The sequence below is a fragment of the Pagrus pagrus genome (genome assembly GCF_965226575.1).
Source record: "Pagrus pagrus genome assembly, chromosome: 8".
In the NCBI taxonomy this organism is placed as follows: domain Eukaryota; kingdom Metazoa; phylum Chordata; class Actinopteri; order Spariformes; family Sparidae; genus Pagrus; species Pagrus pagrus.
In genome coordinates, this window is record NC_140192.1 from 7,696,316 (window position 1) to 7,709,152 (window position 12,837).

The 12,837-nt window shown below is 37.6% G+C and overlaps 1 protein-coding gene across 1 annotated transcript; it reads right to left on the reverse strand.

The window, feature by feature from the left end:
* Positions 1-1,484: 1,484 nt before the first annotated feature.
* Positions 1,485-10,318, reverse strand: mier3b (mesoderm induction early response 1, family member 3 b). Its single transcript, XM_084359843.1, is given in 14 exon segments — positions 1,485-4,268; positions 4,270-4,682; positions 4,831-4,985; positions 5,071-5,198; positions 5,319-5,413; positions 6,286-6,367; positions 6,582-6,730; positions 6,849-6,921; positions 7,047-7,120; positions 8,073-8,196; positions 8,285-8,407; positions 8,971-9,116; positions 9,401-9,425; positions 10,271-10,318. Coding segments are annotated over 14 exon segments (1,719 nt in total). The 5' UTR covers positions 10,280-10,318; the 3' UTR covers positions 1,485-4,145.
* Positions 10,319-12,837: the final 2,519 nt, after the last annotated feature.

A 12,837-nucleotide genomic window follows, 5' to 3' on the forward strand; every position in this document is an offset into this window, starting at 1 on the left:
ATGTTTAAGTTTTTTTTCTTCTCGCGGCCAAATTTAGGCGACAATGAGTGGTATCCCTCAGCCTGGGATATCGTTTGAAAATGGAAGTTTGATAGGTGAACACCATTCATTGAGTGTAGTTACGGTGAACTCGGCCTGCATGATGATTAGGACTCACAATGACGATATGGATTGTAACGATTCTGTGAGAGCTGTTACTGACTTTATTTACAGGCTTTCATAAATCATACAATCGATATTCGCAGGTTGTGAGGATGATCCAGATGAGCTGACTGGAGAAGGCAAAGTGTGTGTGCAGAGACTGCACTGTCTCCAGTGTGCTGTGTGCCTGACAGTACAGTCGTGTCCACTGCAGCAATTTCACACACAAACTATTATTTGTGAAACATGAACAGCAGGCCATTCATTCTTTAATGCTTTTTGATTTAATCTTGGATTTCTACCATCAATTATGATCACTGGATCAGATAGTTACCAAAGAGTCCGGCCCTCTCCGCTGTGCTCCAGGACAGGGAATGTGATGATGGCACAGTGCTCAATGGGGAAATATTGAGTTGAGCTGATATTTTTACAACTGAAAGGTGTTTATGGAATAAAACCAGCAGTGTTACTCGCGTACTTGCACTTTTTTCACTCGGCTCGATACATGAAAAAACATTTTTTTAAAAAGATTTCTTTTCACTCGGCTCGACATGTGAAAAAAAAAAGTTTCACCCGTGAAAAAGAAATGTTTCACTCGACTCGACACATGGAAAAAAAATACTTTTCACACTTGAAAATGTTTTTTTTCACTCGACTCGACACGGAAAAAAAATTTTCACTCAACACATGAAAAAATAAATTTTTCACTCAACACAAATTTGAGTGAAAAATTTCACCTGTGAAAGATTTTTTTTTCACTCGGCTCGACACATGAAAAAACATTTTTTTCACCCATGGAAAAGATTTTTTTTCAATCAGCTCGACACGAGAAAAAACACATAAAAATTTTTTTTTCATCCCTGAAAAAATACATTTTTCACTCAACACATGAAAAGATTTTTTTCACTCGGCTCAACATGAAAAGCAGAATGAAAAAACGTGAATTATAAAAAACATATTTTTATAAGTCTTTACTCTTGGCTGTTAACGTCTTAGTCATTGTAAGCATAATTTGATTATCATTCTGTGATTTATCTGAAATTTACAGATCTCTTTCCAAAGTCAAGAACTGTTTTACTGTGATGACAAGTGAAGTAGGGGTGATTAACAGCCTTTGAATTAGTATAACTGTGCAATAATTAGCAATTCTTAATTTAAAAAAAGGCCAAAATTTCAATCAAGTTTATCTAGTAGAAATTCTTTAAGTGAAACGGTGTGAATAATCACATCATGGGTTTCAGTTTTACTCAAATTTTCTTTCAGTTTAACCACAATCTTTCCTTATGAATCAGTAAATGTATGTGTGAGAATCTGTGATGAGAAAGAACGTGCGATCGTCTCCGAACCTTTTCCAGAGCTTTATTTCTGGATCTGTACACAAGGTATTAAAGTACAACAGAAAATACAAAATAATGTTTTAACAAAAGAAAAAAAAACAACTCAATGTTTATGTACAATTCTTATAAACAATAAAGATAGCTTCTTGAACATTTCTCATAGTGAAGTTTTTGATTGTCTATATTTCTGGATATACATTTTTAAGTTTTGTAGGTTTTTTATTCACAAAGTGTTTTTGTTTTCATCAAAGGACTCGAGTTTTCTTTTTCAAAACCACAACTGCTATAATTTTTTTTTTTCCTTTTTAAACTTCAAAACACAATACAAAATATAAAATAAATTTGCTTAGTGCTCGCTTGCACACACAAGTCTCATACCATGAGATATCAGTAAAATATCACATTTTCGAGAGTTCACAGAGTGGTGAAAAACCTACTTCTACTACTTAATGGCCTTTACATTCTGACAGTTTTTCTGAGTCTTTGTACAAACCACAGGTGAAATAAATATCACTGCACTGCTAAAGCTAGAAGAGCTCGGAGGACCTACTGCATTATGCACATTGCATTAAAAGAGAAACTAGCTCTCCACATACTTAGAGCAGCAGCCATCCCTTTACCATCAAGACAAATATAGACGACGACATGTAAAAAGATTTTTTTTCGAGGAAAGAAAGATGAGCGTCTTTTACACATGGCTGCAAGTTTTGAATGCAAATTTGCAACACTGAGTCATATCAATACGTCTTTAGGTAAAACCGTTTTCAGTGGTACACTTGAGAAAACGAACACAGCTGGCATGCGTGGTTTCAGCTGGGTCCTGGGGGGTTCTGGGTATCATGACTTTGCAAAGAGAGAAAAAAAAAACAAAATTCAAACACCAAGTCAACTGGTAAAATGCAAAAACCCAAAATATCTGTACATATCTACAAATTATTGCCTTTTTGACAAGGAATCAAATTAAAACCTTTGTATTAACACAGATTCACAAGTGTAAGAGGTCAGTTAATAGACTTTTTAAAGGCTATTTGCTAATTATTTACATGAAACGCAAAGTGAATATCTTTCTGATGCTGGGCTTAGAAACTCAATTACTCAAACTTAATGATGGTCTATAGGCATGAATCCTGTCTGTACACACATGGTGAATTACAAGATGTATGGACATAACAAACATGTTGTACCCCTGAAACAAACTAATTATTCATAGCACAATGCATAGATAAATTAAGTAAACACTACTACTGCATCCAATCAACTGACGATGACCTGCTTAACATTTTACAATTCACAATTAAATGGACTTCAGTCAAGAGAAGAAAGCTCCATTTCTGCTACTAGACTCCAAGAAATTGTCGACCAGATTATACAAGGCATTCTCTCTAGTCAGTACAGGTTAGGCAGAGGTTAAATACAAACACAGAGTGGCTTTAAATAAAGAGATAATACTGCTAGCAGGTTAAACCCAAGCTTGCGAAGTGGTCTGAAAATGGCGTTACTTAATTTAGGAGCATATTCGAACATTAATTTTCTTTTTTTACTAGAACTAAAGGACATATACAGCTAAGCTTGTCTAATAGTAGCATGAATGAAAGCATTAGTTCCAAGGATTAAACAAAATCTCACAAAAGGTAAACATATATGCAATAAATACAAACTTAACGGTGCCAGATGATGTCTATGTTCATCAACCATTTGACCAATATCTTTGCATTGCAATATTGCTGTTATGGTTCTCTTGTCTCACTGATACCCTCTTCAATAGAAGCAGGATTTAATAAAAAAAAATAAAATAAAAAAAAAAAACTTACAAAAATCCACTCGTAAAACATGGTGACTCCCATTATGTTACTCTAGTGTTCTTTGTCACCTGTTTAAAAAATCCAATAGAAAAACTATGAATCAAAGACTATAATTTGGGTTTGAATGAACTGTTGCAAACATTCACATGTTCCAGTTTGGCAACTTTGAACAGTTGATAAGTAAACAAGCAGACAAACTACAGACGAGCTTCCACAGGAGAAAAGGTAAAAAAAAAATAATTAAAAATTAAATAAAACCAAGCTGGAAGGCCTTAGCAACTGAAGCCACATCACTTTCTGGTCTCCAAGCTAAATTATGTGCTAGTGTTGCTCTTCATACAATGTCTAGCCGGGTTTATATGGGGGCAAATAAAACCCGTTTGCACCTGTCTGTTTACTAAAAAAGTACCTGTAAACCAAACACTAATTAAAAACAATAAAATAAAAAAAAGTACCACTTCAAGCAACGAAGACAAGCAACTAAATACTAACACTAGAGGCAGAAAACTAAGCCATTTTTGGCAGCTGGAAAGAATGGCAGGATAACTTAATGTAGCTCTGAAGATGTTGTGTGTTGATGTGAGGGAGGAAGATACACAACTCTCCTACTGCAGCCTCTGGGCCCCACTGTACATGGACGTTACACATCTCAAGACCGCAAAACAAAAATAAAATAAATGGCTATATAAACTCTTGAGAGAAATCAAGATTTTAGTTCTATATGATAGACATCACTGATGTCATATTACACAAAAAATGAAAACAAAAAAGTATATTCATATACATATATATAGATGTGTATATATATATATATATATATATATAATAGAATTTAAACAAATCAGATTCTCCAGTGAGGTCAGTCTTATGTACAAGCTGGATAAGGGATTTCAAAAGGGAGAAACAAGGGAAGAAGACGACGAGGATCACTCTGACTGAAGTGCCGCAGTGTGCTGTGTGTGGTGCCGTGCATGTGCTCCCAGAAACCCATTGGGCTCGTTGCTGCCGGCCAAGCTCCCAAAGTCTGTGACGGACACCGCCATTTTGGCGCCGGTAATTCGGTGGTGATGCGCCGCTGTCCGTCGCGCTTCAAAGTCCACGCCAAGGTTACCCACAGACACGTCATTGATAAAGGAGTCGGGCAGGGCCATCTTGAGTCTCTTGGAGGGCCGCTCGCAGTCCTTGTTGACGCACACTCCTCCTAGCTGGCCCAGGTCGGAGTGGTAGAAGCCGGCGTCAAGCATGTTGAGGCAGTCGGGGTCCGTGCCGTTAGAAGGAAACCCAAGGGTTTCGTCGTGGTTCAGGGACCCACGATGGAGACTGTCCAGTGGAGGAAAGCTGTAGGAGTCCAGGCAACTAACCTCTGCAGGGCTGCACACTGTGGCTACACTGTTACTCAAAGCTGCAGGGAGACAGGAAACACAATTAACATTGAATGATTGATTAAAAATGACGCGACATTAACAAATGCTGCAAATCTTTACTACAATAACTGTCTTTAATATTGTGTGTTTCTTATTCTGCCATTTTTCTACCACCCCGTTACTGACCTGTGAGGTCGCTGGCAGTGATAGAGTTGAGCAGGCTGAGCTGTTGGTCTGTGGTGGTTTCCAGCCTTCCTCCTCCGCCTGCTCCTGAACACACAGAGGAGGAACTGTCCACTGCCAGTCCTTCTGCTTCATCCACCAGCCTGTCCATCAGGTCACTGGATACAAAGAAACAACGTTTTTGATTTTCTTTTCAGAGCTCACTGTATTAAACATAAAACATAATCTCCTCCTGACACTTACGTTACACCGGGATAACTGCTGTACTTTTTCTTCCCAAACCGATTCTGCTGCACAAAAAAGTCGAAGCGCTCCGACTTTTTCCACATGTAGTAAAACGCCACACATTCTGCTACTGTTCGTGTTGTCACCTGAGGGGGGGACAAAAGAGAGGAAGTACGAAGAATGAGAACATTTCACAGCTTCATATGTGTAGGTCTTCATGCTTGTATAGAAAAAGAAATCTCGTCCAATCATGATTTAAGACTTACTTTGTGTTTCTGTATGAGGTGAAAATTCTTGTCATACATCTGTAGTGCGTGTTCAAAGTTCTTGCATTCCTCTTCTGACCACGGAGGCGATTTTTCTGAAATAAAGCCAGAAATACATCAATATATTGTTGGTGCACGATAAAGCATCGATGTGTAAACAAAAGGGTAGACCCATCAGAAATCAAGACTGAATGCATGTAATACTTTTATACTTCTATAGACTGTATGCAATGTGCTGATTAAAATCAATTGTGAGGTCACTATTTTTTGAAGTTCGTTGTTTTTTTTTTAGGATTGTGTATAAAGGTTGGTCCCACACTCAAAAATGGATGACAAAGACATACACTATACCACAACACAGGTCTATCCTGTTAGTATACTGTTCTTGTACAAAATGGATTTTAATTGCCCCATGGAATTCACCATGGCCATCAGCACAGCTCATTCTTCCACGTTACACTAAAAAAAGTGCACATTTGCATGATATGAAAAGGTAAGCAAAAAAAAAGGAACGCTTTGTGGGCGAAAACAGTGATTCGTCAATGGCTAGGTGTTAATTTGTCAAATGTCGAGAAACATACAGTTTACGTCAGAGGCAGGACAGAGAAACCTCTCACCACATCAAAAGTGAAACATGACAAAGAATGAAAAATGAGAGGATGCGCTCAGACTATCACTGACTGTGGATATTCATATCACTGTGAAAAATTATGTATCATATTCAGGGATATATATTTATGTAATCTAAATAAGAATATAAATCAGCGGTAAAAAGGTAAAAATTAAAAAACATTAGTACATGTTACACTGCATTAAACTGGTGTCATAAAAGACATTTAATGTATTTTCTAAATTTTAATACTCCTTTCTAAAAGTTACCTTCAACAGAATGAGCCACCTGAATTTAACGGCAACATTTAATAATTTTTTTGGTTGGCTGGGAGCCTGCAGTGTTTCCTTTGCTTACCTTTTGAGGACCTTACACGGCTGCAATATCTCTCTAGTGCTTCACGGTAGTTGTAGTTACACTTGACGAGCTCATTCAAAGCCTATGTGGAAAGAGTGAAGCGGTCAGGACAGGATCATTGAGCACATGATTCCCATGCAACATAGAAACAAAATTATCTGAATTATTGAAAGCATAATTGCTATACGACACAGAGAATGAAAGTCAATTCAAAATCATCTCGACTGCATAAGCTCACATACATTGTGTTCATTGTGTCACAACATGAGAGGATTGAACATTAAGACGTGACTGACCTGTTCATTGTCTCGAACGTGCATCCCTGGTTTGTCACATCCTGTCTTTTCATCTGTTGTCCGTGACAACACGTCACACAGGAAACTTCTAACCTTGTTCTCTGGCAATGTACCTGGGCTCCATAATAACTCATCTTCATCTTCATAAGCTGTATAAGAAAGTACATCAAGTAAAATTAGTCACCTGGTGTATATGATCTGGTCTTTATTAGAGCGCTAGAATCACTGTCAGCCATCACATTAACAAACATGTCAAAAAACAGTCACCTTTCTCCCCATCTTTGTAGTGACAGAGGCAAGAAGGAACCTCTGCTTGGTACTCTGTTCCCACCATTATTTCCTATGATGAAAATCAAACAAAAGTCATTAAAAACAATGTTTAACAAACCACTGTTGGATAATCAACTTAAAAAATTAAGTAAACTTAATCTCTTAAGGTGTCCAAAAGTTAAATGTGTCATTTACCTTTCTGGAGTCCTCTGGGCTTGGGCCATCTTCATCACACTCTGACTCTTTGTCACCGTCGGAGATGGCGTTGGCTGATGGAAAAACAAACAACAAATAAATACCTTGACACGGACTGAATGCCAATGCCACCACATTGGTGCTGAGGCCCAGTGCTTTACCGACCAAACCTGTCTTGGTACTGTAATGGGTAATGTAAATGCCAGCAACATAATTGATACATTATGACACCTACAAAACTGGGCCATTGTTGACAAATGTCACAGTGCTGAAACAATTAGTCTATAAATCAAACAGATAGAAGATTACAATTAATTTAAAACATCACACTGGGTTCTGGGAACTTGTGAACATTTTTCTCTGTTATTTTCTATTATAAGACTAAATGATAATCAAATAATAATGAACAGACTCATTAATAATGAAAACAATCAGTTGCGCATTTAGCCTCACGTAGTACTCTGTGCTCGACTGTAAGGAAAAGCACTGCTCTTTCTGCAAGTGTTCAGTTGAATTTTAAAAACATTTGTCTAACAACACAATTTCTTGTTTTTATTATTCCTACATGTCTTGAAGAGCTAGTTAATGGACCAGAAAATAATCGACAACTACTTTCATAAAAGTAATTTTTCACACGAAAATGCCAAACATTCACTTGTGTCCACCTCTGAATTGTGACGATTTGCTGCGATTAGTCTTGGATAGTGAAGTGAACTGAACGTCTCAAAGTTTTGGACTGTTTGTTGGACAAAACAAGACACCAAACGTCAACATGGGCTTTAAGAAATTTGGCTTTGGGAAAGTTTACTATATTCTGACATTTGATATACCAAACCATTAATTGTTAATCAAGAAAATAAACAGCAGATTAGTTAGTTATAAAAATAGTTGTTAGTTGCAGACCTAATGTCATGAATCTGGTGGTTTATTTGTATTAATTACATATTGTATTGCATTACATGATAGGATTTCATCCAATGCATCGCTCAAGACATTAAGTTCAGTTATGTTTTACGTCACACTTACATCGAAGTGTTCTTGGGAAGAAATCCGTTGCCTCGTGTGAGGTTACAGAAGGGGTCAGATCATCAGCTGACGACTGGGTTTCCTCCTCATAGTCCCCAGACAACAGGTCTTTAGCTATTTCCTCCTAGGGAGAAAGAATAAGATTAATTGTATACTGGAGCCAAATCTTTGAATTGGCTAAATAACATCACCACATTAGTGTAATTATTTACCTTGTCCAAAGTCATGTCAGGCAGCTCATCAGTCAGGTCTCCAGACGAGCTGTCTATACTGGAGCCTGCTGAGGCTTCGTAGCGATAGATGGCCAAGAGTTCCTCCAAAGGCATGTTCCCCTCCTGGAAGAAAAAAAGAGGAAGGTTAAACTCAGCAAACAATAAATTTAATACAACCATTGTTATATTTTCTGCGTCATCCAAATTACAATAAAACTTTCAGACTGAAAGCCCTTATACTTTTGAACTTATTGTACATGTTTATGTATATGGTTGTTTTTTGTTTTTTAAGAAAAGAGCCAATTCTAAAGTCAAAAAGAGTTTAAAGCCAATCAGTGACTAATGATACACTAATTCATTGTCACCAAGAGATAATTTATGGATGTAGTGTACAGCATGTAGATGTACTTCACTTTAGCATCCACCGCTATAAAAAGAGATGGCTTCCCCATATCATTATATAGGTCACACTAGTAACTTTTTTCCCCAGGTGACAGCAATGTGTCAGTATTTGCAGCCCCACTGCATTTAGAAGATGGTCACCCTGGCTTTTCACAAAAACAATACAAATCTTGCATATGCACAAATGCGGATTTGATCATTTAAGATCACAATTTTTTAGGTCGGTTATTTTTTTTGGCATTTTACACTGTTTTTCGGGGCATTCTGCGCTTTAACTAGTTTACCTTTTCCAGATCTGCAAGCTCAGAGCGAAAATTCCTCCCTCCCTCCAAAGACTCTTCCTCCTCCAGGGTCCTCTCGTCATCATACTCGTGAACTAACATCTCTGCTGTTGGGTCAAAGTCATGATCCTCTGACGACAAAGAGCCAACTGAATGAGAGGAAGAAAAGAATCATCAATATTTACGTTTAATCGCACAAACAAACTTAAACTCTGCAAAATAAAGATTTACATTTAAAAAAAGATGCATGTACATAGTTATTATTTTACAATTAGAAAAGCACTACATTTTGGCCATTTCAAAGCCCTTTTTCTCTGATAAAGTATATAATATAATATATCATGTTATCTTCACATTTCTGTTGTGCAAAAAACTTTAAGTACAGGATAAAACGGAGAGAGAAATGCTAAATTTCAGCCAGATGTTTTCTTACCTGGACTTGAACTCCCTAGGGAAGCCTGCAAAAGAATAAAAACAGAGCATAAATAAAAACAACAGTTGAAACATGGATTCAAGTATTACACCAGCGCTTCATCTATACATATACTATCAAGCCGAGTTAAAGAAAATGCATTTACAGTTCGTGTTATGACCACCGTAAACAGGAAAACTGCATTTGCCGCTATCCTTAACGTTACCTGGAATAGGTGGCTAATTCAACGTTAGCCGCAGTTGGACGCTACACACTGGGGACTGTTGTGAGCAAAACTGTAGCTTTAAAACCACGGGAATAAAATGATACCTTCAGTAAAAGATGATCGAAGTAAAACAGAAGAATAAACGGAGGGCGACAGGACGATTTACGCAGTGTCGGCTTCTGTAACAGTTAGCTAGCCAGCAAGCTAACCCCAGAGCCTGATGTTAACGTTATGCACCGAAAAATGTAAACACTAATTTCGTTTGCGCGGCACTGCACTCGATAGAGTTAGATGGTACATACGGTATAGCTGTCGCCAATTTATCCCGAAGAGAAAAAATTAATTTCCATTCATAACACACGCGATACAATCTGTTATTTCCTTTAACCAACAAGCTAACGTTAAATTTACGTATCAATTTACACAGCCGCTACACCAAAGCAGCTGAGAGAGCGAAGGCGCAGCGGCCTTGTAGTGAAGGATCAGTCCAGACATTCAAGCATATTTTAGAGGAATAACAATGACAATTATGACACGAAACACGCTATATAGAAGGCAAAAACCATCGTCGCCTCAATCGATAGCTTAGAAATGAAAAATAAAGCACACAAAATTTAAAAATATCGATTTAAGATCGATTGCTTCTCCCCTGTTTTCCCTCTTACCTCCGCCATATTGGTACCTTTAGCTAATGGGCTCGATCTAGCGCAGTACCCGGATCAGCGCTCTCAGCCAATCAGAGATCCAGGTGACCGTTGTAGTCGTGACGCCGTTCAAACCAACCACTGGCCAGACTAACGGGAATAATTTATACACGGTGAATGTAAGCTGCCGTATGGAAATATGATAAACACAAATATGTAAAGAAATCAAATCAAACACCCATATCCGATATTTATTAATAACACAGCGTTTAAGCGCGTTAGTAGCTCACACAATGACATTTTACCAGAACATTCCTGGAGCGGTCTCCGAACATCCCAGCTGATTTCCTGGTCTCCTCAATACCCTTTTACACAGTTGTGTCACTTATGAAGCTCTGTTTAACATTTGTGTCACTATATATTCCCCTAAGTACTTTTATTGTGGTCGCGATGCCTTTAAATTAAAAGAATGAGACTTTTATTGACATAATTTCATTGGATAAATGAGCCCAAAGAAATGTGTTGGTTATTTATACTGGCTGTTGCTTTAACATGGTATAATGAGATATTAAAACATACATAATACATACATACATAGCCCAACACTATAAGCTGATAACTGTGAGCGTCTACTAATAAAGTCTCATTAAAGTGTCAAATCATCTTTACATGGTAGGCTCAACATGTCACCCATAGACCCTGTTTGTTTTTCATTGTTTTGTGATGTTTCATTAATGTTTTACATTTTCCTGCTGACTACTTCATATTGAATTATTCATACCTGGCACAAATCACAAATTTAGATCTCAAATGGCAAACGTGCCCATGTTTTTTAAAGTTTTCTTATTATTATCATTATTATTACTTCATATTGCTGTGACACGATTATTCCGTTTTTACTAAAATGTCACCACTTTTCTTTGGACAGTGGTTGGTCTAAAGTTCAAACCAGTTCTGGTTACAAACACTGAACTGTTGGTTTGATGACTAGTTCTGAAACACAAATAAGTTTCATTCTGTTGAAAGCTTCTTAAGATTTTTTTTTTTCTGCATGAAAAGTTGTTGACTCACTGAATTATCTCTGCCTGTTGCCCAAGCTAATTTTCATCCATTTCATCATATTACAGGTAACTAGGCCTATTCATAACACTTAATTAAGAGCAAAACAAAAAACCCAAAACATCTAACTATCCCTTTAAAGCAAGGGTTTGACATACCAAATAATTGCTTGGACTAAATAGACCAACTTAAACAATTATGAGCAGTAAGCTTTTTTAGAAATATAATTGAAATGTGTTGTACAGACCAGCAGAGGGCAAAAGTACCCTTTAAAAGTATCGCTGCTCCACTCACACAACTTTATATTTCCCTCCTCTTCCCTCCTCTTCCTGTTTTGAATGTCTATGAAACTTCATCATATTAAATCATACAGTAAAATGCAAAAACAGTATGGACGGAGAAGTAGAGGTGGCATGTTGGACTTCACTCTAAATTACCAGCAATAGACAATTTTGCAACTGTATCTTGTAAATTTTGTACATCGGGCTCTTGGAATAGTTATTTTGTGGACAGAAGAAGCTAAGGACACTTAAAGATTTCTACTAGTTCAAGGTGACCCCTGCACCAGCTGCTGCTGGCAGGGGATCTGCAGTTGTTTGTGCACAAGATGCAAATGATAAACTGCTTCCTGGCTCATCCAGAAGCAGGACGGGAGGAGGGCATCCTTCCCGCAGCATAACAGAAAGTTGTTGTTTTTGCCAGACATCGGACTCAAGTCAATTAGTCCATGTCTCAGGTAAGTCCCAAGCACAGGTTGTGTCAAGTCAAGTCCAAAGTCAAGTCACTGTTTCCCTATACCCAAGAAACTCAGACAAGGTATTAGTACCTGTCAAGTAATTATATTATTGACCAATATATCCAACCTGTTGAATCTGTTTATCGAGATTCAGTGAAATGAATATAATCAAACAGAAACTGAAAACATGAACAGAGACAAGCTATATGAATCATCATGTCTCAAATCAAGTCACAAGTCTTTAATTTCCGAGTCAAAGTTGAATCTCAGCTCATTTATTTTCTGTCGAGTCAAGTTGCAAGTCATTAAAACAGGGATTTGAGTCCACTCAAGGCGATAGAGTCGTACGTGTGACATGCAGGTGAAGGCTGTTTCTGTGTAAAGAGCATCATTCTGGCTTGTCTTTAAAGGGGGAGTATACATGTGCAGCTACATTTGCTGTTTATCCAGTTTGGGCTCTCAGCGAACATGTGAAAACAATGAGATGAGACCTGCAGCTAGAAGACATCGAATGAGAGAAAGGAGAGTAGTCCGTTGGCTAGATTGTGTTTGTGCACACTGTCACACTGTCACTGTTAACTAAAAACCTCATGCCCACACTTTTAATACACATCCAAGTTCACCCACACCAATGCATATATTAACACGCATGCATAAACATTGCAAGTGGTGAATCTGTAATCGCTCTTGCATAAACATAAAGACAGAATGTATAACTATCAGCCACACTGACTCACGGGTTGCAAGTTGTGAGTGTCAAACTCTTCAGTTTAACTACAGCGAAGAGTCACAA